Below are 24,820 nucleotides of genomic sequence, written 5' to 3'. Positions count from 1 at the left end.
TAAAGTTCGATCCATTTTTTTATATCTCTTAACCATTTGTTTTCCTTACTGTCTTGGCCCAGAGAATGCTTGTATGTTCAGTTACTTTTTATTTTCTATTCTTTACAACACACCTGTGAGTTAACAAAATATGATTATTCATACTGTACAGATGGTGGGACTAAGGTATAATGCCATCTAAAAGCTTAATAGCAGAGTTGAAACCAGAATTTATGATTCCCCAAACCTCACGTAGAGCAGTATTTTCTGTGATATCCCTGCCCTCTCTTTAATGTTCATGAACAAAAGGCTGCATATAATTTCAATTTCAAATCAAAATGCCAACTACATTTCCAGAATGGGTTTGCTCTTTCACTCCAGTACACTATAGTGTATTAAAATAAAGATAATGTTATCAATTATCTTATCACATCAGGTTACCGAAGATTCTATCAAGCTTTGTCACAAATGTAATGCCAATTCATTTTTTATCATCTTAGTTTATTTTAAAATTTGGTTTTTTGCCTCCCTCAAAGAGTATGTCAGAAACATAATTCTTGGTTGATATTAGAAGGTATTATCTTCTGTATTATGCTTAAGTTTAATTCCTTTCTTGTCTGATTTCTTGTTCGGGGCAGGTTTATTGAAAGCAAGCAGTGATTTCTGGTGGAAATAACGTGTTGAAAATGGCATGTGCCATAAAGTACAGTGCTCAATCTTTTAATTAAGGTATAATTCAATAATAAATACTGCATAAGCTTACAGTGGGCATCCAGTATTAGCTGACCGCTCACATAACAGACACTGAAACACCTCGAGGGGCAGGATGTGTTTTTCTCCTTTGTTGTTCCTCTTAGGTTCTGAAATGTGCATAAAGTTAAATCATATGAAAATTTTGGTAATTAAATATTGTTAGAAAATGCTTCTGTTTTCAGGTTAAATGCTTAACCCTACATGCAAGGTTTGGAAACCTGTCAGCTTAATCATTCAGAGTAAATCACATCTTATGCCAAGAAACATGAAAATTCAAATTAAACATATTTGACTACTGATAAAGAAAGGACAGACGAAGAAAAATAATTTGGACTGATATACTTTTGTTCCTTTTTATAAAACAGCTATATATCAATATTAATAAGAAGGTATTTTTCCAAAAACCTAAGTACAGGAAGAAAAGGTATTGGCCTGAGTATGTATTTTACCAATTCCTTTTCTTCTAGGGCCAATTTTGTAGTAACTCAGTTAACTGAATACATAGGATAATATATCAATTAATTTACTATAATGCAGAGCAAAATAAATCTTTGCAACATTTATCCTTTAAAATTAAGATTTCTTAATGGATTTTCAAAGTTTAGTTTGCCATCCGTGTTGTTCTTTCTTTCTGTCAGTTAATGAAGCGCAGGGGCTAACCTAATTCATATGATTCCCATCTGTCATCTCTGCAGCAGTGATGAAACCCAAAATGAAATTCCATTCTTCATTCAATTCCTGTACCTTGATATTAGTCAGGTAATCAAGCACAACTCCCAGACTCTTGTGTTTTCAGGTGAGGAAACTAAGGTCAAGTGACTTGCCCTGGGTCACACAGCAAGACATCATAAGACCAGGGAACAGATCCAGTAGCCTTGGACTTTCTCAGACGTTTCCAAGACCACTGAACCATACTACCTTCCAGGTAATATCTTTTTGTAATATCAAGTGGGTCACATCTTTTTTTCTTTGTAAGCAGAAACCATTTCTTTTTCTTTCTTATTTTTCTTCTTTTAAACGGGCATGTAGAAATGCTGTTCCCTATTTAGTATTTCTGGTAATTATCTTCAAGAAAATCAGAATACAAATTTAAAGTACTCATTAACATGCTGATTAGGAATTTCTCTCAAAGACTCAAAAGGCTGGAAGAGACCCCCAGAGATCATCTGATCCAGCCCCTGACTTCAGGCATGTTTCACCTAAACAGTTTCAGGCAGATGGAAAACTGTATTTATGACCCCCAAGGAGAGAGTCCCCAGCCTCCCTTGACAACACAACCTTGGGCTTAGATCTGCTCTTCTACATAATGGGTTATGTGCAAAATATAGAAAAAGAACCTGTCCTCCCTTGCAATGACAGATATTACTAACATGACTAAGATTATCCATACATGTTTGTATTCATGTATCTTCCTATCTAACCAGTATTTCTGATTCTATTTTGGAAAAGTCTTCCTAGTCATTAGGCATTCTTTTACATAAAACCTGTTCTGATTTATTTTTCAATTTAAAATTATATCCTCAGAGATACTGAATGTCTCTACAATTTTAATTGAGTTGAAATGTCTTTTTATTTTTAGGCTTTTCTGCTTCTGCAATGAAAAATGTATCCCACAGAAATGCTAGTACTTTCTCCCAATCCTTACCCCTTCACACTAACCAGGATAACTTCAGACTGGGTTTGAGAGAACTGTGAGAACTAAAAACTGTTTTTCATGGCTTAGAAATTGTATGATGACACGTTCACATCATGACTTGTCCATGGGAATTGCCTTCCTTACTTTAAATGTAATCTTCATGATCCCAATCCCATTTCTGCTTATGTTTTATCAGAGACTGATCTCATCTTAGCCCAATTTTGCTTCAGTCCTAAAATAATTTTCTGTTTACATTAAAATCATACTGTTTTTATATGAATGTTATTGAGTGTGTTTCTAAATCTCCACATTGAATGACAGAAAACATTTACTAGGGAAAAAAAAAGTTCTTAGCCCAAATGTATCTAACAGAATAAGAAGTTTTCCCAAGAAGCTGGCCTCTGATGTTTATACAATCAGCCTCAGTAAACTACATAAATTATACCCTGGGCACTAAAGGTGGTAGAAACATCCTGTTTTTTCTTCATATGCCAAAATGTCTGAATGTATCAACAATTTGTACAGATTGCTGAGAGCTCGCCTTCTAGATCTTCTCTCCTCTTCTTTATTTTCTGCTGCTTTATTAAGACAGATCTACAGTACCGGACAAGCATCGAGTTGAAAGCTGGATCTTGCGGGTTCCTAGTTGTAGAACTTCTGCTGAAAAACAGGTGTGCAATTCTGTGAGGTGTGGCAATACTTGGTTATGTGTCCTGATACACCTATTTGTTAAATGAAGTCCTTATAACAGATGACCTCTAAGGTCCCTTTAACCCCTAAAATTTTAGCATACATAAATGAACAAATGAATAAATGAATGATAATATACAATTATTGAAAATGTTGATCTAGTTCTGCCTAGTTCATCTTTTTTACAATAAAAATTGAACGGCATTTCTCAAATATGCATTTTTAAAATGTATTTTTAAAGTTATTTGTATGGGTATTTCAACTAAATTATTGAGTGTCTTAATTACATCTGTATTTTTTATTTTTTTGAGACAGAGTCTATCACACAGGCTGGAGTGCAATGACATGGTCTCAGCTCAGTGAAACCTCCACCTCCCGGGTTCAGGCGGTTCTCCTGCCTCAGACTCCCGAGTAGGTGGGGGACTACAGGCGTGCTCCACCATGCGGGGATAATTTTTGTGTTTTTAGTAGAGACGGGGTTTCATCACGTTGGCCAGGCTGGTCTCCAACTCCTGACCTCACGTGATCTGCCTGCCTCGACCTCCCAAAGTGTTGGGATTACAGACGTGAGCCACTGTGCTCAGCCCAAATGTATTTGAATCATAAACTTAACGTAGATTGAATTTTTTTTAACTTAATATGACAAATATGTGGCTGGGTGCAGTGGCTCACCTGAGGTCAGGAGATCGAGTCCATCTCGGCCAACGTGGTGAAATCCCATCTCTATTAAAAATCATAATAAAAAAATTATCCGGACATGGTGGTGCATGCCTGTAGTCCCAGCTACTAGGGAGGCTGAGGCAGGAGAATCACTTAATCCCAGGAGGCAGAGGTTGTGGTTAGCCAAGATCGCACCACTGCACTCCAGCCTGGGCAACAGAGCAAGATTGCATCTCAAAAAACAAAACAAAACAAAACAAAACAAAACAAAAAAATACGTACTGGATCCTTAGGTGCCAGACACGTGGAGGATAAAAGAAAAAGGCAGTCAGTTATTGAAACATTTAAAATGTGCTGATGGTTAATACCATGAATGCAGCTTTAGCCCCAAATTAAATGTCAATTAAGCAAAATTTTTAGGGTGGATGTGGTGGCTCAAGCCTGTAATCTCGACACTTTGGGAGGCTGCAGTGAGGGGACTGCTTGAGGCCAGGAGTCTGAGAACAGCCTGGACAACATAGTGACACCCTGTCTCTTAAAAATCAAACAAACGTTTGTTATGTGCAAAATATAGAAAAAAGAACCTGCCCTCACTTGTAATGACAGATATTACTAATATGACTAAGATTATCCATATATGTTTGTATTCATATATCTTCTTATCTTATTTTTGTTTGTTTAACAAACAAAAAATCAAAAAACAAATTTAGCTGAGCTTAGTGGTGTACACCTGTAGTACCAGCTACTTGGGAAGCTAAGGAGGGAGGATTGCTTGAGCCTGGGAGCTGGAGGTTGAAGTGAATTATGATTGCTGCACACAGGAGGAGACACCATCTCTAAAAATCCCAAAATGATAATATTAACAAATAAATAAAACTTCCATTAAATACTAAAGTGGTTTTACGTATCCATAAAGCAGGCCTTGGAATAAACCATTAAACCAAGTCTGTTCCAATGAAAAATGTCATGTCAGGATTTGTACAATTCATCTTTCCTAGAAATCTTCTAGGGTTGATCTGAGAAAACATCAGGAGTACTTCTGCCAAATGAAAGCCAATTAGGTCAATATTTTGAACATGTCTAATCATAATGCACAATGGTAGCAAAGGACAGCATATTCATGTCAGTAATGTCAACAGTGACCTTAATAAACATATGGAAGATGTTAGGTACCATTGAGAAAGCAATCTGCAACTGGAATAGCCCAAAGAATATCACATAGGACCAATGAATATATACTGTATTTAAAAACTTAGTCTTATCTATGGTAGGCAGAATGTTGTCCCTCAAATATGTCCACATTCTAATCCCTGGAACCTGTAAATATATCATGCTACATGGCAAGGGGGAATTAAGATTACTGATGGAGTCAAGGTTGCTAATCTGCTGACTTTAAAATAAGGAAAATATCAGATAATATTTGAGTGGGTCCAATGTAATCCAAGAGTCCTTAAATGTGGAGGAAGGAAGGGCAAGAGAGTCAGAGTCAGAGAGAGATCTGAAGATGATAGGCCGCTGCCACTGAAGATGAGAAAGGCGCAAATAGCTAAAGAATGCCGTCAGCTTCTGGTTGCTAGAAAAGGCAGGAAACAGATTCTCTCCAGAACTTCCAGAAGGAGTGCAGCCCTGATGAAACATTGATTTTAGCTCAGTGAGACCCATTTCATACTTTTGGCTTTCATAACCATAAAATGATATATTTGGGATTTTTAAGCCACTAAATTTGCAAAAATCTAGTAGAGCAGCAATAGGAAACTAATACAGGATCCTTCTGTCCCCAACTGAGGCACAACATCGAAGAGAGTTGGGAGAAACAATGTTTGAACAATCTCTCTTATAAATCAATATCCTGTCCCACCTAAAGTCAAAATTGTTCTTAAGACTCTCCATATCTCCAAATGAAGCAGATGTTGACATAATAATTGTTGTAATTCATAAAGTCTGTTTTGACATGATAATTCAACTTGTTATTCTGAAGTACAAAGTTAATCCTCTTAATACAAGGTACTTTGCCTGTGTGATTAGTTGCCACTGTATTAGTCTGTTTTCATGCTGCTGATGAAGATATACCTGAGACTGGGAAGAAAAAGAGGTTTAATGGACTTAACAGTTCCACATGGCTGGGGAGGCCTCACAATCATGGTAGAAGGCTAGGAGGAGCAAGTCACATCTTACATGAATGGCTTCAGGCAAAGAGAGAGAGCTTGTGCAGGGAAACTCCCCTTTTTAAAACCATCAGATCTCAAGAGACTTATTCACTACCAGGAGAACAGCATGGGAAACACTCACCCCCATGATTCAATTACCTCCCACCAGCTCCCTCCCACAACACATGGGAATTATGGGAGCTACGATTCAAGATGAGATTTGGGTGAGGACACAGCCAAACCATATCAGTCACCATCCAAAATAGATTCTCCTTATTTTGGTAAAGACCCTGTCTTAATACTTCTTTATAACTCTTTATGTAATGTATAGAATAGGTCATCACTAAATATGATTATACATTGCATTATCACAAAGAACTCTTAAAAGTTAGTCTCAGGTAAAGAGCCAACCCACCACAGGTATAAATACATATTCTTCACAAAATTCCAACACACTGAATGCGTAGGTCTTTGTTTATGAATAATTGCCTAAACATTTTATAATATAAAAGTAATATTCAAATTCTAACTTTTTATTGCATTCTTTTAAAATGGTGGTTAGTAGCCAAAATTGTAACTCTCACAAATAAATTAGAAACTGCAAGTAAGGATAAACAATTTTCATATTAAACTCTTGAAAATATGATACAATATTCTTCCAGAGTCTGAACACTATATCCGTTCAGATATTACTTATCATTACTGTTGTGTTGTGTCTATCAATAAATTCATGGTTATACATTTTAGATATTCTAATATTTCCAGACATAAAAATATCTAAAATTATTTTTAAAATTGTTTCAGTTTTTCATCTGATCTTAGGCATGTTTGAGTTTCTGAACTACTTCTTCTATATAGGAGAAACAAATTTAAGTGAAGGTATTTTTTTAATGGGGATATATTTTTAAATATAATACATTAACTATAGCCCAATTATTGACAATATTTCTAAACAAAATTTGCACTCAGAAATTCAATCATTTATGTAATTTTGTTAGTGACTCCAAGTTGTATAGCTATCTATGGTGTCTTGTAATTTAATTCTTGATGTAGACTTTTTAATTTCTTTGGACTTTTAACTTCTTTAGAACAGATTCATGTATAGCTCATTCATAGATTCCTCAGAGTGAGGAATCTCTCTAGCACTACACATTTCATGTAGTAGGTGCTCTATAAGGATTTGTTAGATGACTAGATTAAAAAATGCATAGAAGACCACATAAATGTAGCTTGAAATGGTGATTATAAAAAGGCCACCTCATTTGTATAGAAAATTCAATGCCATTGTTTTAGTAAATTATTCATACTTAGTAATAAACATCCAGCCAGCACCTCTCTTAATTCCTATTCATTTAAAATACAAAGTGGGATAGCTATTACAGTTTTATTTTATTTTATTGAAGAACCAAATCCATTACTCCCATACTTAAGTTTATTTCTATTTTGTATGAGAGTAGCTCTGCACTCTAGAGTCCTTATTGAATTGAAGAGCAAATATATACATATGCTGTGTTGTGCCAGGGGGCACAAATTCTGTTTTGATTTAGTCATGTGCAACTCCTATTAACACTGTGAGGAATTCAGGGCAAAGTTTAGTTTATTTTTCAAGAAGGATCATGTTGTTACATATTCCAAATAACACATGCAGTCTTTTAGACTATAAAACCAGTGATGTGCAGCCATACACATTTAGAGTACTCATTTAGCTTTCCATTGACTAAGTCTCTGAATAGTCTCACCCATTCTTTATGGCACGTAGTTTTAAAAGCAAGATTTGACAAAGAGGGAAATGTGCTGAATTCCTGGAGCTATTAAAGTATAAATGTAAAAATTATGAAAAATTATGAAAAACATTCCAAATTTTAAGGCTTACATACTGAAACATGAAAATAATGTTCCATGCATTATTTGGTATGAAATATACAAAAATTATACATGTGTTTAATTTGTTGATTGTTGTCATTTAGTCAGCTAGAATAAGTGCTGCTTACTTGCTCTGAATTTGGGTAAGTTGAGAGAAGGGAATGAAGACAGGAAGGGAAGATATAACAGAATTTCCTTCTAGTTAACTCTCTCCTGAAACCAGACCTTCCTCTGTGAGTAAATGTGGAAAGTAACAACCTTAGACAGGTCAACACTCTTCACTGTCCTGCCCCTGAGCACATACAACCTACCTGGATACCATCTCAAGAAAACTGACAAACAGCTTACATTGCTGGTTATAGGGTCTGAACACTCAAAGAGTCTGTCTTCACATATTCTGGTTGAACACCTTACTAACTATATAACTTGGGGAAGCCATTTTATTTCTGCATTGATTGCTTACCTCTTATCATGCGCTGAATGTTTGTGTTCTCCCAAAATTTAAATGTTGAAACATAATTCATATTGTGCTAGTATTAAGAGGTGGAGCTTTTGGAGGTGTTTAGATAATAAAGGCTCCACTCTTATTAATAGAATTACTGCCCTTACAAAAGAGGTATGAGGAAGCTTATTGATATGGTTTGGCTGTGTCCCCACCCAAATCTCATCTTGAATTGTAGTTCCCATAATTCCCACGTTGTGGGAGGGAGCTGGTGGGAGGTAATTGAATAATAGGGGCGGGTCTTTCCCCTGCTGTTCTCATGATAGTGAATAAGTCTCACAAGATCTGATGGTTTTATAAAGGGAATTTCCCCTGCACACACACTCTTGCATGCCACCATGTAAGACGTGACTTTGCTCCTCCTTGCTTTTGGTCATGATTATGAGGCCTCCCCAGCCACGTGGAACTGTGAGTTCTCTTTTCTTTATAAATTACCCAGTTATGTCTTTATTAGCAGCATGAAAATGAACTAATACACTTATTCATCCCTCTAGCCATGTGAGGACACACAGAAGGTGATATCTATGAAAAACAGTCCCTCACCAGACGTGGGACCAGCTGGAACCTTTATTTTGGACTTCCCAACCTCCAGAACTGTGAACAATAAATCTGTTTATAAATTACCCAGTCTAAGGTATTTTGCTATAACAGCCTGAATAGACGAAGTCACTTGTAAGAAATGAGATATTTTTAGACTTGAAAAATGATGATTCTCTCTGTCCTAAGCTTCTACATATCTCTAAAAAATTTTTCAATGTTATATAGGTTAATGTTTTATTCTTAATTTTGTTTATGATAATCATGTAGCATCATGATAGTCACTGTAGCATTATTAAATATAAAGCGGAATACAGTGTAGTTAGTGAAACAGCAAAACAGCTTAAAGTATGCTCAAATTTGAATCTATGTGAAACATGAAACAAATGAATTGATGTTTATGCTAAATCCTTACATACATACAGAATTATTTATTGACTTTGATTTAGGTTCTCTAGATCTCTACTGTTCATGGAGATAGATAATGTTAGCTGCTTTCATATGTATAGAGACTTGAAGTTAAATGTGTCAAATCAACAAAAATGTACCAAATATATACATATATATTTGTCATTTGGCATTAAAACATTGAAACATGGATAATATGAAAATACTATTGCATATTAAGTTTCTATTAAATACATTTATATTCTAGTAGGAAAATTATTGAAGTGCCTGACAAGACATTCTCTCTGAACCTAAGGAGTTTAAAATTGAAGCTGAGGAGAAAAGACAGAAACAAATCTGCACTGAATCCTTCCAATACCAATGTTAGACACATATTTCTATAACAAGTCAATTCCTATACAAATAATAGACTTAAGAACAAGAAAACCATTATCTTATTGTTTATTTGTTTATTTTACTTTAAGTTCTGGGATACACGTGCAGAACGTGCAGGTTTGTTACATAGGTCTTCATGTGCCATGGTGGTTTGCTGCACCCATCAACCCGTCATCTCGGTTTTAAGCCCCACATGCATTAGGTATTTGTCCTAATACTCTCCCTCCCCTTGCCCCCCACCTCCTGACAGGCCCCAGCATGTGATGTTCCCCTCCCTGTGTCCATTTGTTCTCACTGCTCAACGCCCACTTATGAGTGAGAATATGCGGTGTTTGGTTTTCTGTTCCTGTGTTAGTTTGCTGAGAATAAAACCATTTTTTTTATTAAGGAGAAAGAAATGGGCTAATTTGGGGAGGTGGTGGCTAATAGGGTGAAGGTAACCAAGATCAGCGTCAGAAAGCCTAAATCTTCAATTTATGTTTTCTCTACTACAGAGGAGAGAATTTCAACATGAAGAGATTACTTGAGAAAGCATAAAAAGGTAAGAGAGCTGGGAACAACAATACAGACAGCTAACACCTTTTGAATGCTTATCATGTGCTATGGTGTGAATGTACCCCCCCAAAATTTATATGTTGAAACTTAATCACTAATGTGATAGTTTTTAGAGGTGGGACCTTTAGGATGTGATTAAGTCATGAGGGTGGTGCCCTCATGAATGAGATTAGCTCCCTTATAAAACAGGTGTGAGGGAGCTGCCTACTGCCCTTCTACCCTTCTGTCCTTCTTGCCATGTGAGGATACAGCATCTCTTTCTTCTTGAGGATGCAACAGCAAGGTACCATCGTGGAAGCAGAAAGCAGCTCTCACCAGAAACAAAACCTCTGGGTTCCTTGATCTTGCACTTCCCAGCCTCCACAAATGTGAGAAAGAAATTTCTACTGTTTATAAATTACCCAGTCTATGGTATTTTGTTGTAGCTGCACAGAGGGGCTAAGACATTATGTGTCAAGCACTACTTTGAATGTTTAATACGTTAGCTCATTTAATCCTTGCAACAGCTATTAGGTTGGTGCAAAAGTAACTGTGGTTTTTGCCAATTACTTTTGTACCAACCTAACTTATGAAAGGTGGGCTAATGTTATCTCTATCACATATGTGATGAAAGAAACACGGAGAGCTTCAGTGAATTGGCCTAGGTCTTAAAACTTGAAAGTCACAGAATTGGTTACAGACCTGGGCAGCCTGTGTCCAGAATCAGCACTCTCCAATGCGGTGCTGTCTTTCTTCAAAAGCTGAACAAGGAGAAGAATGCACCCATTCAAACTATAACCCGAGGTACCCAAAGATGAAAAAATGGCAAATATTTCAGTTTCAGGGGAGGAAACTATGTTATGAAATACTCCAGAAAACAACATATATTTAAGTGTATCATGCCCTTTAAATAAGGAGAGATATAATAATACAAAATGTGTACAGGTGAAATGTGGCCACCAACGAATCAGAATGGACTCCAGCTAGACTGGTGCAATCAGCTGAGTACCAGCCTTCTTCAAACTATGGGAGAACAAGCTATTAGAGTACTGAGTTTAAATAGTAAATATTTCGATTTTGTCTTTATTGTAATGAACAAGCCCTGTCTTTAGCTCCTGCTGTGCACTTTTGGAGGGTCTTCCATATGGTTGCTGCTAAGTATTTTGGCATTTTCCCAACTGTTACAATTGGGTCAGTGGGGGGGATTGTATAGGAGTAATAAAACAAGGGTGACTGCAGCAGGGAGGAGTACGATTACTACACACATAACAGCTTATTGCCTCTCATGCGTTCAAGCACAGCTCTATGCCATTCATTACAACAGACAGCCAGGGCAAACTGCCATAGAGCTCACTCCAGAAAAGGCCAGGTCTTGAGTGCAGAGACTAAATCTTCTCACTTACATGTCTTCCTAATGTTTCCTTACTTCATCTTCCCATATCAAGAATAACTTGAGGAGAAGCAAAACAATTATATCTTGCACATTACTACGTCTTTCTTAAGAAAGTTTTCTTCAACAGACTCAGCTAACTTTTAGCAGCAGCAGCATTATCAGTGGCTATGAGGGCTTGGATATCTCAGGAGGGGAAAAAATGGGAAAGGCTGGCCTGATTATCATAAATACTCAATAATCCTTGAGACATGATTCATAAATCCAGAAGTGGCTAATAATATTGGCATTATTGTTATAGTGTCAATATTATTAGCCACTGCTGGATTTCTTCCATATCAGAGATCATATTTATGAAAGAAAAAGCTACCATTATTTTTATCCTGTGGAAGGTAGTGTTGCTTTAAACAGTAGAGACTGTCTACAGGTACGCACGCATAGATTGTATTTTCCATTTTATACATGCAAGGATTCCTTAAATAATTCATTACATTTTTTCTTTAACGTGATATCCAGTTTTTCACATAACGCCCGAATAAAGGGCTGTGAGGAATTCTAATAGGATCACCGTATAGCCATGACACTTTCTGATTCATGATTTACAAGAAATCAAGAAATAGAGTTGGAGACATTTAGACCAGCCTACAAATTTGTGTGTGTGTGTGTGTGTGTGTGTGTGTGTGTGTGTGTGTGTGTTTTAATGTTTCCAGGCAAGAACCTAAACAAAAAGTGTAGCATTAAGAAACTTCCCTTCGTCCCCGAGACCCCCCAACTCTAGACACTAGATCCCCGGAGACCCACGCTGGGTCGTCGGAGTCTGGGGCCGGGGGCGGCAGGTGAACGGCTAGGGTCCCGCAGGGGTCTGCGCGGGTGGGGGTAGGTCTCCGAGCCAGTCAGTGCCGAAAGGACCGTGAACTCCAGGGGCCAACAATCACCGGGTACGGAACTCAACGTTTCCGCCAGTTCCTAGACTTACTCGAGTAAAAACAAACAAACAACAACAACAACAAAAATACTAACAGCAATGGGACTGTAATAAATCAACTCGGAGCGGGTGCAGGCGGTTCCGGGACAACCCACACTTAGTCTAGGAGCCCGGAGATCCCTCATCCAGCTTTCCCTGGGGCAAGGGGTGACGCGCTAAGCAAGGCTGATCACTGTCCTCAGTCATCACCGAACCCGCGCACAGAAGCCGTGGCTCCACGCTCTCCTATCCCCGCCAGCCCCAGACTCGCCCCACTGCCACTCCGTGCGCAAGAGGAACTGGCAGCCGCGGACGTGAGGAAAGCGGCCGCGGCTTCAAACACCGTAGTGCGCAGGCGCCATACACAACGCGCAGGCGCCGCCTAGAAGTGACTTCTCCGAAAAGTGTCTTAGTTCCCGGTCACCTGAGCTCCGGGTGACGCGGCTCCGGTAGCTGCGGGTACACGGCTTCCGCGGGTCCTGCCTGGAGACCCCGACCTCCTCCTGCTGTCTCTCCGCTGCGCCACCCCGAACCCGCCAAGGTCCTGTCCTTTTCCTCCTGTCCTTTGCCAGCGTTGAGTCGGACCGGGCCGAGCCGGGCCGCCCGGGCGCGGTCTTTAACCATGGCGTCCCTCTTCAAGAAGAAAACCGTGGATGGTGAGTTCCAGGCCGGGCTGAAGGGGCCCAGCTCTGCGTTTTCCCGGTGTCTTTCGAGGCCTGCTGGCTGCGATTCTGCCTGCTGTCCCTGGAGGCGGGGCTGGATCAGGTGGTCCCACAGGTGACCGCCCTCGCTGCACCACTTCTCTGCCTCCCTCTGGCTTCTGACTCACCTCACCTTAGGCTCACCTAGGCAGTCTGGTTGCTTCCCTATCCTCACACTTCCCCCACCCTCGGGTTTTCCTCAGCAGGATCCTGAGCTTTTCGAGGAGGCTAGCGGGGTGCTGCTGGCACTTGAGGGTCAATAGACTTGGAGATCTGATGGATTTCTTGTTGGTTTCCTCTGCTTCGATTGTTGCTCTTCAGCTGGGCGATGTACTGCTTGTAGGCATCCAGACAAGAAACTGGCAGTCTCGGAATGGGGAGGGGAGGGGATAACAGGCTCCAGTTAGGAAATGAAGTTGGGTCTGGGTCAGTTGCTTCTTTAAGAACACCCCATCAGTAAAGAGATGTGAAACAAATGCTTTTTTGATTAACCCCAGTAGAAAAATAAACCCAAGGGAAGTGCCCAGATTTAGTTTTCATAATGGATTTTTCTCCCTTATGATTATTTTTTGCCAACTAAAGTAAGAGATGGGGTATATATTGTCTTCATAGAAGTTTAACATGTAAAGATACTTGTGTTGTTTCCCGCATTTAGCTTAGTATCATCTTAAGAGGGGAAAAAAGTGAATGTAAAGGAATGTACAAGTTTTATGGTGCTCATATGCGATGCCTATAATGTGTTTATATAACACTTGATGTTTTCATTGACTGCTACCAGGAATTAAACTCATTCAAGTTATTCAAAAATTGCATTCCCCATTATATGTTTAGTCTAGGTTGTTGCTGGTTCAACCAAAGAATCACTTCTTTGTAAAGGTCTAATTCTGCCACAAAAGGAGCAGTGGTAGCTAGACAGTGATTGGTACAAATAGGGTGCTCAGTCCAGACCTGGAAGTAACTCCTTCATTCCTTTGTGTTGACTATTCCAATGCCAGCAAAATTATTTTGGGGAGGATAACAAAGAAGTCATCTCTGCCGTGCTGTACTCTTCATTTCAACACATAATCTACTTTACCTCTAATTTATCAGATGACATAATACATTTTTCCTTACTCTGGGTGACTGAACTTTTTTTGATTTATTGACTTTTTATTAAGTACCATTTGCAATACCTGGAATAACTACCAACTTGGTATATAAGGTGGTACAATGATGTGAAATGGATTTTATGTGTGCTTTTCGTGAGAATGCTGCTTTAAAGTGCTTTAATTAAAGTGCTTTAATATGGCACTTTATTTTTTCAGTGTTTTAGCTGCCACTGTTGTGAGCTTCACTTATTTTACAGTACTCCAGGGAGTGGGGGTGGGGGAACGATTTATTTTCTTTTTGCTTGAGTTTTATATAGTTACAGGTTTTTTTGTTGTTTAGTTTTATAAAGTGAGAATTTACTAAATGGAGGAAAAGTGGTTTCATCTCCCTTACTGTGATGTTACAATTAGAGTTAATTTTTTTTTAACAATAAAAGCCAAACATACTAGTTTTAATCGCCTAATACCTGTCAAATATTTTAAAAGACGTAAATCTCAGTTCTGTGCTTCCTGGTGCTTTTGGAAATCTAGTGACTATTGTACTTGAAGTGTAGAGGAGAGAAAAAAAAGACAATGGGGATGTGCATTGAGTGTTTAACTGTATACTCATTTGCAGTTAATTCTTCCAAGAAATAATGTTTTTGCTGAATAGACTTATTTGTAAAAGAAAGTCTTAAGGACTCTTACTAGGAACTATGCCACTACATTAACCATATGTGCAATTTCCAAATGTAAATTTGGCCAGCAGGTACATTTACTATAAACTACCAAGATGCATACTTGATGTTTTCTTACATTATTGTGTCAATTCCAATCATTTACTGACATCTTAATAAATAGATCTGTATTTTCGTTATTTTGCTATAGAGCTTTACTTTTTTTATTCCCTGTTTTATTGAAAGGAAGGTTTTTTTTGTTTTGTCTAAAAGGTGACAGCATTCTTCTTGGTAATGAGGCTGTATATTATGAATGTGAAATTTAATGTATTTTTATTTCTCTCAGATCGTTGAATTGATCATGAGCTCTTTTGTTGTATGCTGACTTTTAAATCTGTTCCAGCAGTAATGAAATTCTGATATATAAGGGAAATACGTACCTGCCTATAGATCTGGGGAATAATTGAATCTTTTTTTCTGTTTGGATTGGCTGGAAGAGTTATATACTGTATCATTAAAGACTACTGCACATGTAAATTAAAAAGGAAGACAACATTACAGCACTTATGACTATTCAGAGTTATGTTTAATTCATTTTTGACACAAAGATGAACAAGTCTCTGCAGTGTATACTTTGCTAAAGAAATTAATGAGAGGTATACCTCAAGAGAGGGGAAGGATTCTTTGGAATTTGAAATTACAGTTGAGTACTACTTGGTTTTCCTTTTACCTGTGTAAGGATATACATATATGTAGTGTATTATGTTTACCTACAGTGTTTATTTTCCCCCTTTGTAGATTAATAGTGACCTATTTACGGAAGCTAATTATGAACCTGTAAATCAGGATCCCACTAGGACTTGTCACAAATGCACAACTGAACATGCTTAAAAGTGAAGTTCTTTAAACACTATATAATTTTTGTCTGTTAACCTCAGTAAAGACAAATTTGACTAAGCCAACACTGTACTAAGCATTGTGCATGCAGTATCTTATTTCTCATAAAACCTATAAGTACTCATATAACATCCTTATAAAATGAGAAAAGCAAAGGACTAAGTCATGTGTTCAAGATTATACAGCTATTAAGTGTCAGAACTAGGACCTCATCCCTTTGAGTATTATTATTACTTTTTTCTTATTAGAGATTGATACATGACACAGTTTAATTTTGCTCTTATCAAGCACATGGAATTCTCAACTTTTGGTAGATACCATGCAACGTTTACGTTCTTTCTGGAACCAGACTTTTCTTTTGGAATTAGTGGTAGAACTTTACTTACTAATGGTGATGGAACTGGAAATAACCCATTCCTGACTCTCCCTGAATACAGCATTTCTTCGAAAGTATGGCCAGTTTCTTTTTGCTTTTCATCTAAACCTTTTGAAGGAGTAGTGATGTCTTATCTGCACTTCTTTACTTAACAGACTGCCTCCCCCACCTTACAGCAGTTTGCCTTGCATGCCATGTAATGAGATATTGCTTAGATCATGGGTAACTTCTAGATTGTCAAATCTAATGGCCATTACTAGTGATCATCTCTTGGGCCTATGTTTTGCATTTGATCCTGATAATTAATTTATTCTCTGAAATTCCCTCTCTTAACTTCCAAGACATAACACTCTCTTAATTTTCCTCAAATTCCTCTGACCAATCCTTTCTTTCTCCTTTCCATATTTATTTTATTTTATTTTATTTTTCTTAAACCTACCCATTATATGTTAGTGTTCTTGGTTCCATCCTACGCTACCACCGTTCTAACTGCATTCTCTCCCTGCATGATCTTATTTACTCCTATTTTAATTATAACTTAAGTACTGATGGATCCCAAATTTGTGTCTCTAGATGTATTTTTGAGTTTCAGGCCAGTTGTCCAACAATTTGCTGAGTATCTGTACCTAGGTGTTTCACAGTACCTCAAACTCAAGATCCCAAACAGAACTCATCATCATTTCCTTTGAGGTATCCTCTTCCCGGGTTGACAGTGCTTGATGTTGCCCTCCACCATCAACTAATTACCAAGTCCTGCTTCTTTCGCTTCTTAAATATTGGACACATAGGATCTTCCTCTCTGTGTCTGCAACTCTTTGCTCTATTCAGATCCTACTTACCTTGCACTTTACGGTATCACTTTTTTGCTTTTCTTTCCTGTAGCTTCATAGCCCTTAAATCCTTCATCCACAAAGTTGGGTATGTGATTGTAACTTGAACCTAAATCTGACTATGTTACTCCTCAGTGTAAACCCCTTTATGAAATCTCTGGCACCAACAGGATCCACTGTGAGTGTTTTAATAATGCATGTATGGCTCTCCTTGAACTGGCCCTTCCCTTTCTTTCTAGTCACGTCTCTGGACATTTTAGTGTCCAGCAGCACTGTTCTTCTGTTCATTGTTATCTCCCATACTCTTTCTCACCCTGACATATTTTTTGCTTTTGATGCCCTTATGCCTAGAATTCCCTTTTTCTCTTCCTCTAGCTAAGCTGAACTATCCTAGGTTTATTTCTTCTCAAAGTCTCTATGAAGTACCTCACTCCTTGTGTTCCCCTTTTGTGGCATTTCTTTCTGACTTGGATTCACTAGAACCATAGTAGACCCTCCTGCACTTTCAAAGTTGGATGATGCTTATTCTGAGTCTCTTCTACATTCCATATTTGTAAGGGGCTTCAGAGTCTTCAGCAGAAATGAAAATATATCTGCAAGAGTTTCTAATTTAGAGATTAAATATCTAAAATAATATCATTTACTAACCAAAGTAGTGTTACAACGGCTTAGAAGAGTCTGGATCCACACTTTGCCACCCACTGTGGACTTTAGTGCAAGTCAGAGGTAATCTGAAGAACACTACAGAGAGAAGAGGAACAAAGCTTCTTGGCTTTTGCCTCATTGGGATGATATTTGTATATGCTAGTTGTCTAGAGTTCAGAAACTGTGAGGTTTTGACTAAGTTGAGATAAATCCCCTGTCAATATATCAGTTGTGATGCCACATTTCTGATGTTAAAAGGAAATAAAACGGAATACCCTTCAGAAACATTTTTTCTGTATTCCAGAATAAAATACACCATTCTCAGGGTGGTACCTGCAGAATTCAGATCTTTCCCAGGATGCTGTGTGTCCCTTTAGTGCTCCTTATTCTGGATATTTAAAAAACTCAAATTTTACTTTCTACTTAACCGCTACATTCTTGACATACCAAAGAAAAATAATTGAACATGGGATTGAGGAACACAGTATACTCTTCTGAGCATTTTCTTAGAAAAACATTCTCCCTACTTTTAGAACAGATCTTTCTGTAGGAAAAATGTGTTCCCTCTGTACTTCTGCATCCCCGGCATGACACCAAAGACAGACATTTCCTTTCTGGCTACCATTTCCTATCTTCAGGTCCATTGGCCTGTGAGGCCTTTCTTCCAGGACACATTGCCTCTCATTCTCTCATTTATCTAAGAGGAAAAATGTGCTTTGACAGTTTTCTGGACTGAAGTTTTATTGATGGTGTTACTGAAGCCTTTGCCGTTGAGGACCAAACGAGACTCAAAAGTCTACTGACCATGTGCCCATCTCAAAACCTTCTTTTAGCTCTTGAAAACCACTGGTATTTTTATGTTTATAAATTGGTTCACATGAATTCCACAGGGCTTGAGTGACTTTTGAGAATTACTAGTAGGAGAAAAAAATTATTTTTGCTACTGCATGTGCTACTCTAGGGCTTGGCTTGACTCCCCAATTTCTCTTCAGTATTTTGCCTCTTCCAAGTCCTGCTGTTTTTCTACTTAAACCTGGTTCTTAAGTCGGTTGGCTCTCTTGACGATGTAGAGGCAGAATAAAGCTGTTGGCATGATCCCCCTTTGTTCTTTTTGTTTTCTATAGTTGCCTTTTTTTTTCTTTTTGCCATGTATTAGAACTGATTAGTTAAGCTGATAATATTTGTCCCAGAGTGTCAGATATACCATTCCCAAAACCTGAGAAGCAAATTTAGTTTGCATATCAAATTCTAATTACTTTGTACCCACTCTCACTGTCATTTTCCTTCTGCATTTGAGTAAATCTTGTTCCTAGAACCAGAACTTTCTAGATAGTGACCTTTAATATTTATTTTTAATGCCTTAGCTTTTGAGTTTGTCATATTTTTACAGTGTTTTTCTCTTCATCAAGTCGAGATGAAACATCCTCACATAGCCAGGACTTCTTTTCACTTTACTGTTCATTGGCAAGCTCCATCATGCCTAGTTAGCTGAATTGACGCTCACTCTGGGCTTTTCTTATATCCATAGCACAATCAGGGTTTGTCCAGTGCTGTTACCAGTGTCACAGTGCTCACTGTTCCCACTGACACTAGCTGTTACAGAGCTTGCAGGTAAAGTCTAAAGTAGAAGCTACCTCTTCCCTGGCGATCTTGATACCTTAAAACCAGTTAATGGAGATTATAAAGTAGGATGTGGGAACGTTTTGTTTCTATCTCAATTGATATGATGATTAGGTTTAGAGTAACTGATAGGCAATAAAATCACATAGATAAAAATGTATTTTCTCAAAAGGAATACATTTAATAGTAGGAAATTTGGCTTATTAGATTAAAAAGTCTGTTATGACCTTATAGTGAAAAACACAGCATACAGTATAGTGGCTACTTGTCTATACATCAGCTTGAATCCTGCTGACCGGTGGTGATTTGCATACTGTCCCAGCATTCTTGAGGCATTCATCCTGAACTGCCTTGCAAACTTGAGATAGCTCCCCACCTTCCCCCAAAAGAAAGACACTTTAAATAGTATTACTCACAAATTAATGAATGTCCATATTTATACTTCATAATTACTTTTTGCTTTTATCCTCAAATGTACAAATTATATCTAAACTAATGGTAGGGAGGACAGGCATGATTCAAGTTGGAGCTTGGCCTCAAACCCCAAGTAGAGAATTCTGGTGAGCTAGACTGGACCACATGGGAGACCTTTTTTGTTTTGTTTTTATTTTTTATTTTTTGACTTTTTATTTTTTGTGAGCAGATAAACCATATTGACTCAGAACCAAAAAAGGCAGAAACACCTGTGTCTCTTAAGTCCAAGACTTAAGTCTATGATCTTATCACTCTACTGTAGACCTGTGTATTTCCTTCAGCAGGAAGAACCTGCAAGACTTGAGATAGGCTTTTAATGCCCAGAGTGGAGCCGGCCTGGATGGCCTTTTCAAAGTGGTGTGCTGGGCACGGGCGAAGAGAGGGTGGTGGATGAATCAAGCTTCCAGACCCTTTTTATCTCACTGAATGGTAAGAGAGAGAATATACCATATCATGTCCATGTACCTTTGGCATTTTTACAGTGTGAAGTTTTCTATTACCACCTATTATGATGTCTTTGCAACAAACCACAAGGTAGATGAAGTCCTAGAGAATGAAGAATTCAGTGCGTGCCTTTATCTGCCTGAAGAAAGAAGCAGAGGATAGACAGGAGTCAAGCACTCCATCTCTCTTAGGTGGCAACAGTACCCTGTACATGTTTCTGTCATGATCTTGCCTCACATTGAAAAATGAGGAAAGTAGCAAGTTATAAGGAAAATAGCCAATTATTTCAGTGTTCCACATTTCCACTGTAGAAAGCTACCTATCATATTTCAGATTTTACTGTTGTTAAATTATCTTTTTTGACAACTGATTTGTTTTACATTTTAAAGACGTGTTAAATATGCCTGTAAGAGGAATCCTTTCGTATTTCAATGTATATGTTTGTACTCCCATAGATCGCTAGTAAGTGTGATATATTGCAATGCTATTTGCATGAAGAAAGGTGGGACTACAAACAAGCAAATAAATAAATATATGTATCCCCTTCTCTTAAAGAGATTGTAATCTTGGGATGGAATCATACCTACTAAGAAATAAATCTAGTGGATAATAAATTTGGCTGTAAAAACATTAAAATTGCCTCAGACTGTTCTCATATTATTCCTTCTGAATTATCTAGAAGACCAAATTATTAAATGTGGATTTAATATATTGTTTTAAAAAGAGAAATTTGTTAGTTTTATAGTATATTTCTATTGTCTCGTAAGGAAATATGTTTTATTGTCTTTTCCTACTTACCATAATATGTTTTAAAGTGTTGTGATTATGTTTTAGTATGTAACATTAGCTGCTCTGAGTTTATAGCTTAGAACTGTTTAAATATTAATAGGCCTATTAACAACTATGAGGCTGTGGAATATGCAGTAGTTAATTTCTTTATTTTTCCTTTTATGATATACAGTGACTGTTATGATACATATAGTTACATTAAATCGAGAAAAGTGAAATCAAACTGTTTTAATTCAATTGCATATTTTGTTGAATTCTCATGTAATAATACTTGTTTTTCAGTAAAGATGGCTATATCTAGCCTTGACTCTGATTCTCAGACACCTATTGGGTGTTCAGCAATTCAGTTCAGTTCTGACAGTAATTATCTAGAGTTAGGGCTGACCCTATAGGTAAAAGACAGTCCCAGAAGACTGCCCTACTTTAGATGCCACTTGAAAGACCCAGGTTGCCACCAGTACTTCTGACTGACCAGGTTTTCCTACAACTTCATCTTCAACTTTGATAATTCACTAGGACAATTCTTAGAACTCATCAGAGTGCTTTATTTACTGTTACTGGTTTATTTTAAAGTATACTATTAGTAATAGCCAAATGGAAGTGATCCATAGGTCAAGGGTCTAGGGTGGAGGACAGAGCTCCCATGCCCTCTCTGGGTGTGCCATCTTCCTAGCATATCAGTGTGTTCACCAATTGAGAGGTTCTCTGAATCTCTTAGTTAAGGTTTTTTAATAACCTAATCTCAAGCACCCACCTCTCCTGACATATGGGGGTGGGGTTAAAAGTTCCCACCCTTTCATCAAGTGTTTGGTCTTTCTGGTGACCAACCTCATTCTGAGGCTATCAGCTGCCTCCTGCACCTACCCCATGTACTCAGATATGGTACAAAGAAGCTTGTTGTGAATAACAAAAGACATTCCTATCATTCAGGAAATTCCAAGGGTTTTAGGCCCTCTGTGCCAGGAACCCAGGACAAAGACCAAATTTATATTTTTAATTATATCAGCCTTGTAATGAAAAAAATGTATGTAGATAGAATTTTAGATCTTAACTTTCAGCAGTTGCTGTGCACCTCTGTCAATTATCTGGCCACAATTTAACTTCTGAGTATAGTGGCTTGTCTTTCTGAGCAGTACTGTTGTAGCTTGTGTAAGACCATCATCACGGCCGGGCGCGGTGGCTCACGCTTGTAATCCCAGCACTTTGGGAGGCCGAGGCGGGCGGATCACAAGGTCAGGAGATCGAGACCACGGTGAAACCCCGTCTCTACTAAAAATACAAAAAAATTAGCCGGGCGTGGTGGCGGGCGCCTGTAGTCCCAGCTACTCGGAGAGGCTGAGGTAGGAGAATGGCGTGAACCCGGGAGGCGGAGCTTGCAGTGAGCCGAGATTGCGCCACTGCCCTCCAGCCTGGGCGACAGAGCGAGACTCCCTCTCAAAAAAAAAAAAAAAAAAGACCATCATCACCACTGGGCGTGGTGGCTCACACCTGTAATCCCAGCACTTTGGGAGGCCAAGTCGGGTGTCTCACCTGAGGTCAGAAGTTTGAGATCAGCCTGGCCAACATGGTGAAACCCCGTCTCTACTAAAAATACAAAAATTAGCCGGGCATGGTGGCGCATGCCTGTAATCTCAGCTACTTGGGAAGCTGAGGCAGGAGAATCGCTTGAACCTGGGAGGCGAACCGAGATCGCGCCATTGTACTCCAGTCTGGGTGACAAGAGGGAAACTCCGTCTCAAAACAAAACAAAACAAAACCACCATCTGATACTGACAATTCATCTTATACTAGTTGAGTTTAGGGAGTCCTTAGTACACAAAGGGGTTGTACTCCGGAAGTTCATTTATTATTTGACTTTAAAATTTAGAGCACATTTTCTATGGAAACAGTGGGGTAAGTGGTAAATGTTTTTTATATCAGTCCATTGGCTTTGACAGAATAGGGAAGTAAGTCCAAAAGAAGATCGGGTGTGTTTGAGTGTTGCAGATGAAGAGGTTCATGATTCCTTTGAAAGACAGGGAAATGAGAGCACTTTTGTTATTTGGGGTAGGTCTATAGATGTCTGAGGAAAGATGTGTGTTATGGGCTGAATTGTCCCCCCTGCCTCCCACAATTCATATGACAAAGCTCTGACCACTCATGTGACTATATTTGGGGATGGGGCCCTGATTCAATGACTGCTATCCTTAGAAGAAGAGAAAGATCCACAAGGAAAAGGCTGAGAACACAGCAAGAAGGTGGCCATCTGGAAGCCAAGGAGAGAGGCCTCAGGAAAAATTAAACCTGCTGGCACCTAGACTCCTTTCAGCCATCAGAACTGTGAGAAAATACGTTTCCATTGTTTAAGGCATCTACTTTGCAATATTTCGTTGTGGCAGCCCTGGCAAACTAATACAGCATGTTCCAATCCATGCTCTAGGGGACACTAGTATCTAGGAAATACTAATAGGTATTTCTTAAAAACAGTTCTTAATACATTTGATCAATAATCTATGATATATTCTCCATTTAAGGATTGACAGTACATTCCCATGTATTAAACATTCCCAGAAGCGTTGAAGCAAAGAAATGTGTTTAATTTTTTTTTCAGTTTCAACATTTCCCAAATATATTTATCTGTGGATCATCCATGCTCTCTCTTTTAAATAAAATGTATGTTTCCCATCAAGTCTCACTCATTTTAGAAGAAGAAAGGTGGCAGGAGAGAAAGCCCCCTTCTTCTTTATCTCTGTTAGAGATGTGCTATGGTTTCATATTCCTGTACTTAAACAACATGTAGAATACCTCATTGGTAAATTCTAAGTGTTAGATGCCCACCAGTATAAAATTGAGAAACAGAATGAGCAAAGGAGATAAGATAGATGTCTCGTAGGTAGGATATAGGAGCTTTGACATCTTATTTTAGCTTTTATTCAGAAAGTAATGGTGGTTGATTAGTTTTATCAATAATATGACTATAGTAACTATTAACTGTAACTATTATAACTGTAGAATAACTATAATTATCCTAAAAAAGATATGGATTTTTGGCTTTGTTGTTTTAATTGAAGTTAAATTCGTATAACATTAACCATTTTAAAGTGAACAGTTCAGTGGCATTTAGTACATTCATTCACAATGGTATGTTACCACTACCTGTATCTAGTTCTAAAACATTTTCATCACCTCAAAATAAAATCCTGTACCCATTAAGCAGTTCACAATGGTGTGTTACCACCACCTGTATCTAGTTCTAAAACATTTTCGTCACCTCAGAATAAAACCCTGTACCCATTAAGCAGTTCACAATGGTGTGTTACCACCACCTGTATCTAGTTCTAAAACATTTTCGTCACCTCAGAATAAAACCCTGTACCCATTAAGCAGTTCACAATGGTGTGTTACCACCACCTGTATCTAGTTCTAAAACATTTTCGTCACCTCAGAATAAAACCCTGTACCCATTAAGCAGTTCACAATGGTGTGTTACCACCACCTGTATCTAGTTCTAAAACATTTTCGTCACCTCAGAATAAAACCCTGTACCCATTAAGCAGTTCACAATGGTGTGTTACCACCACCTGTATCTAGTTCTAAAACATTTTCGTCACCTCAGAATAAAACCCTGTACCCATTAAGCAGTTCACAATGGTGTGTTACCACCACCTGTATCTAGTTCTAAAACATTTTCGTCACCTCAGAATAAAACCCTGTACCCATTAAGCAGTTCACAATGGTGTGTTACCACCACCTGTATCTAGTTCTAAAACATTTTCGTCACCTCAGAATAAAACCCTGTACCCATTAAGCAGTTCACAATGGTGTGTTACCACCACCTGTATCTAGTTCTAAAACATTTTCGTCACCTCAGAATAAAACCCTG

At 38.2% G+C, this 24,820-nt stretch overlaps 1 protein-coding gene and 1 long non-coding RNA gene across 3 annotated transcripts in view; both read left to right on the top strand.

Annotated features, from left to right (window-relative positions):
• The first annotated feature begins 1,510 nt into the window (after window positions 1–1,510).
• On the top strand, window positions 1,511–10,090 carry LOC129471124 (uncharacterized). The gene is made up of 3 exons (XR_008653490.2): window positions 1,511–1,657; window positions 2,961–3,039; window positions 10,045–10,090. It is a non-coding gene; the product is annotated as an uncharacterized lncRNA (long non-coding RNA).
• A 2,685-nt stretch (window positions 10,091–12,775) lies between these two features.
• Window positions 12,776–24,820, top strand: part of CHMP2B (charged multivesicular body protein 2B) — a 29,758-nt gene continuing 17,713 nt past the window's right edge. For both annotated transcript variants that reach the window (XM_063630527.1, XM_055259719.2), the window contains exon 1: window positions 12,776–13,094. In XM_063630527.1, the coding sequence (XP_063486597.1) occupies window positions 13,092–13,094 (3 nt within the window). In that variant the 5' untranslated portion in view covers window positions 12,776–13,091. The remainder of the gene's footprint in view (window positions 13,095–24,820) is intronic.

Source organism: Symphalangus syndactylus, chromosome 21 (assembly GCF_028878055.3).
Source record: "Symphalangus syndactylus isolate Jambi chromosome 21, NHGRI_mSymSyn1-v2.1_pri, whole genome shotgun sequence".
In the NCBI taxonomy this organism is placed as follows: Eukaryota; Metazoa; Chordata; class Mammalia; order Primates; family Hylobatidae; genus Symphalangus; species Symphalangus syndactylus.
The sequence above is the reverse complement of the archived record's forward strand: the minus strand, read 5'-3'. Positions and strand labels throughout refer to the sequence as shown.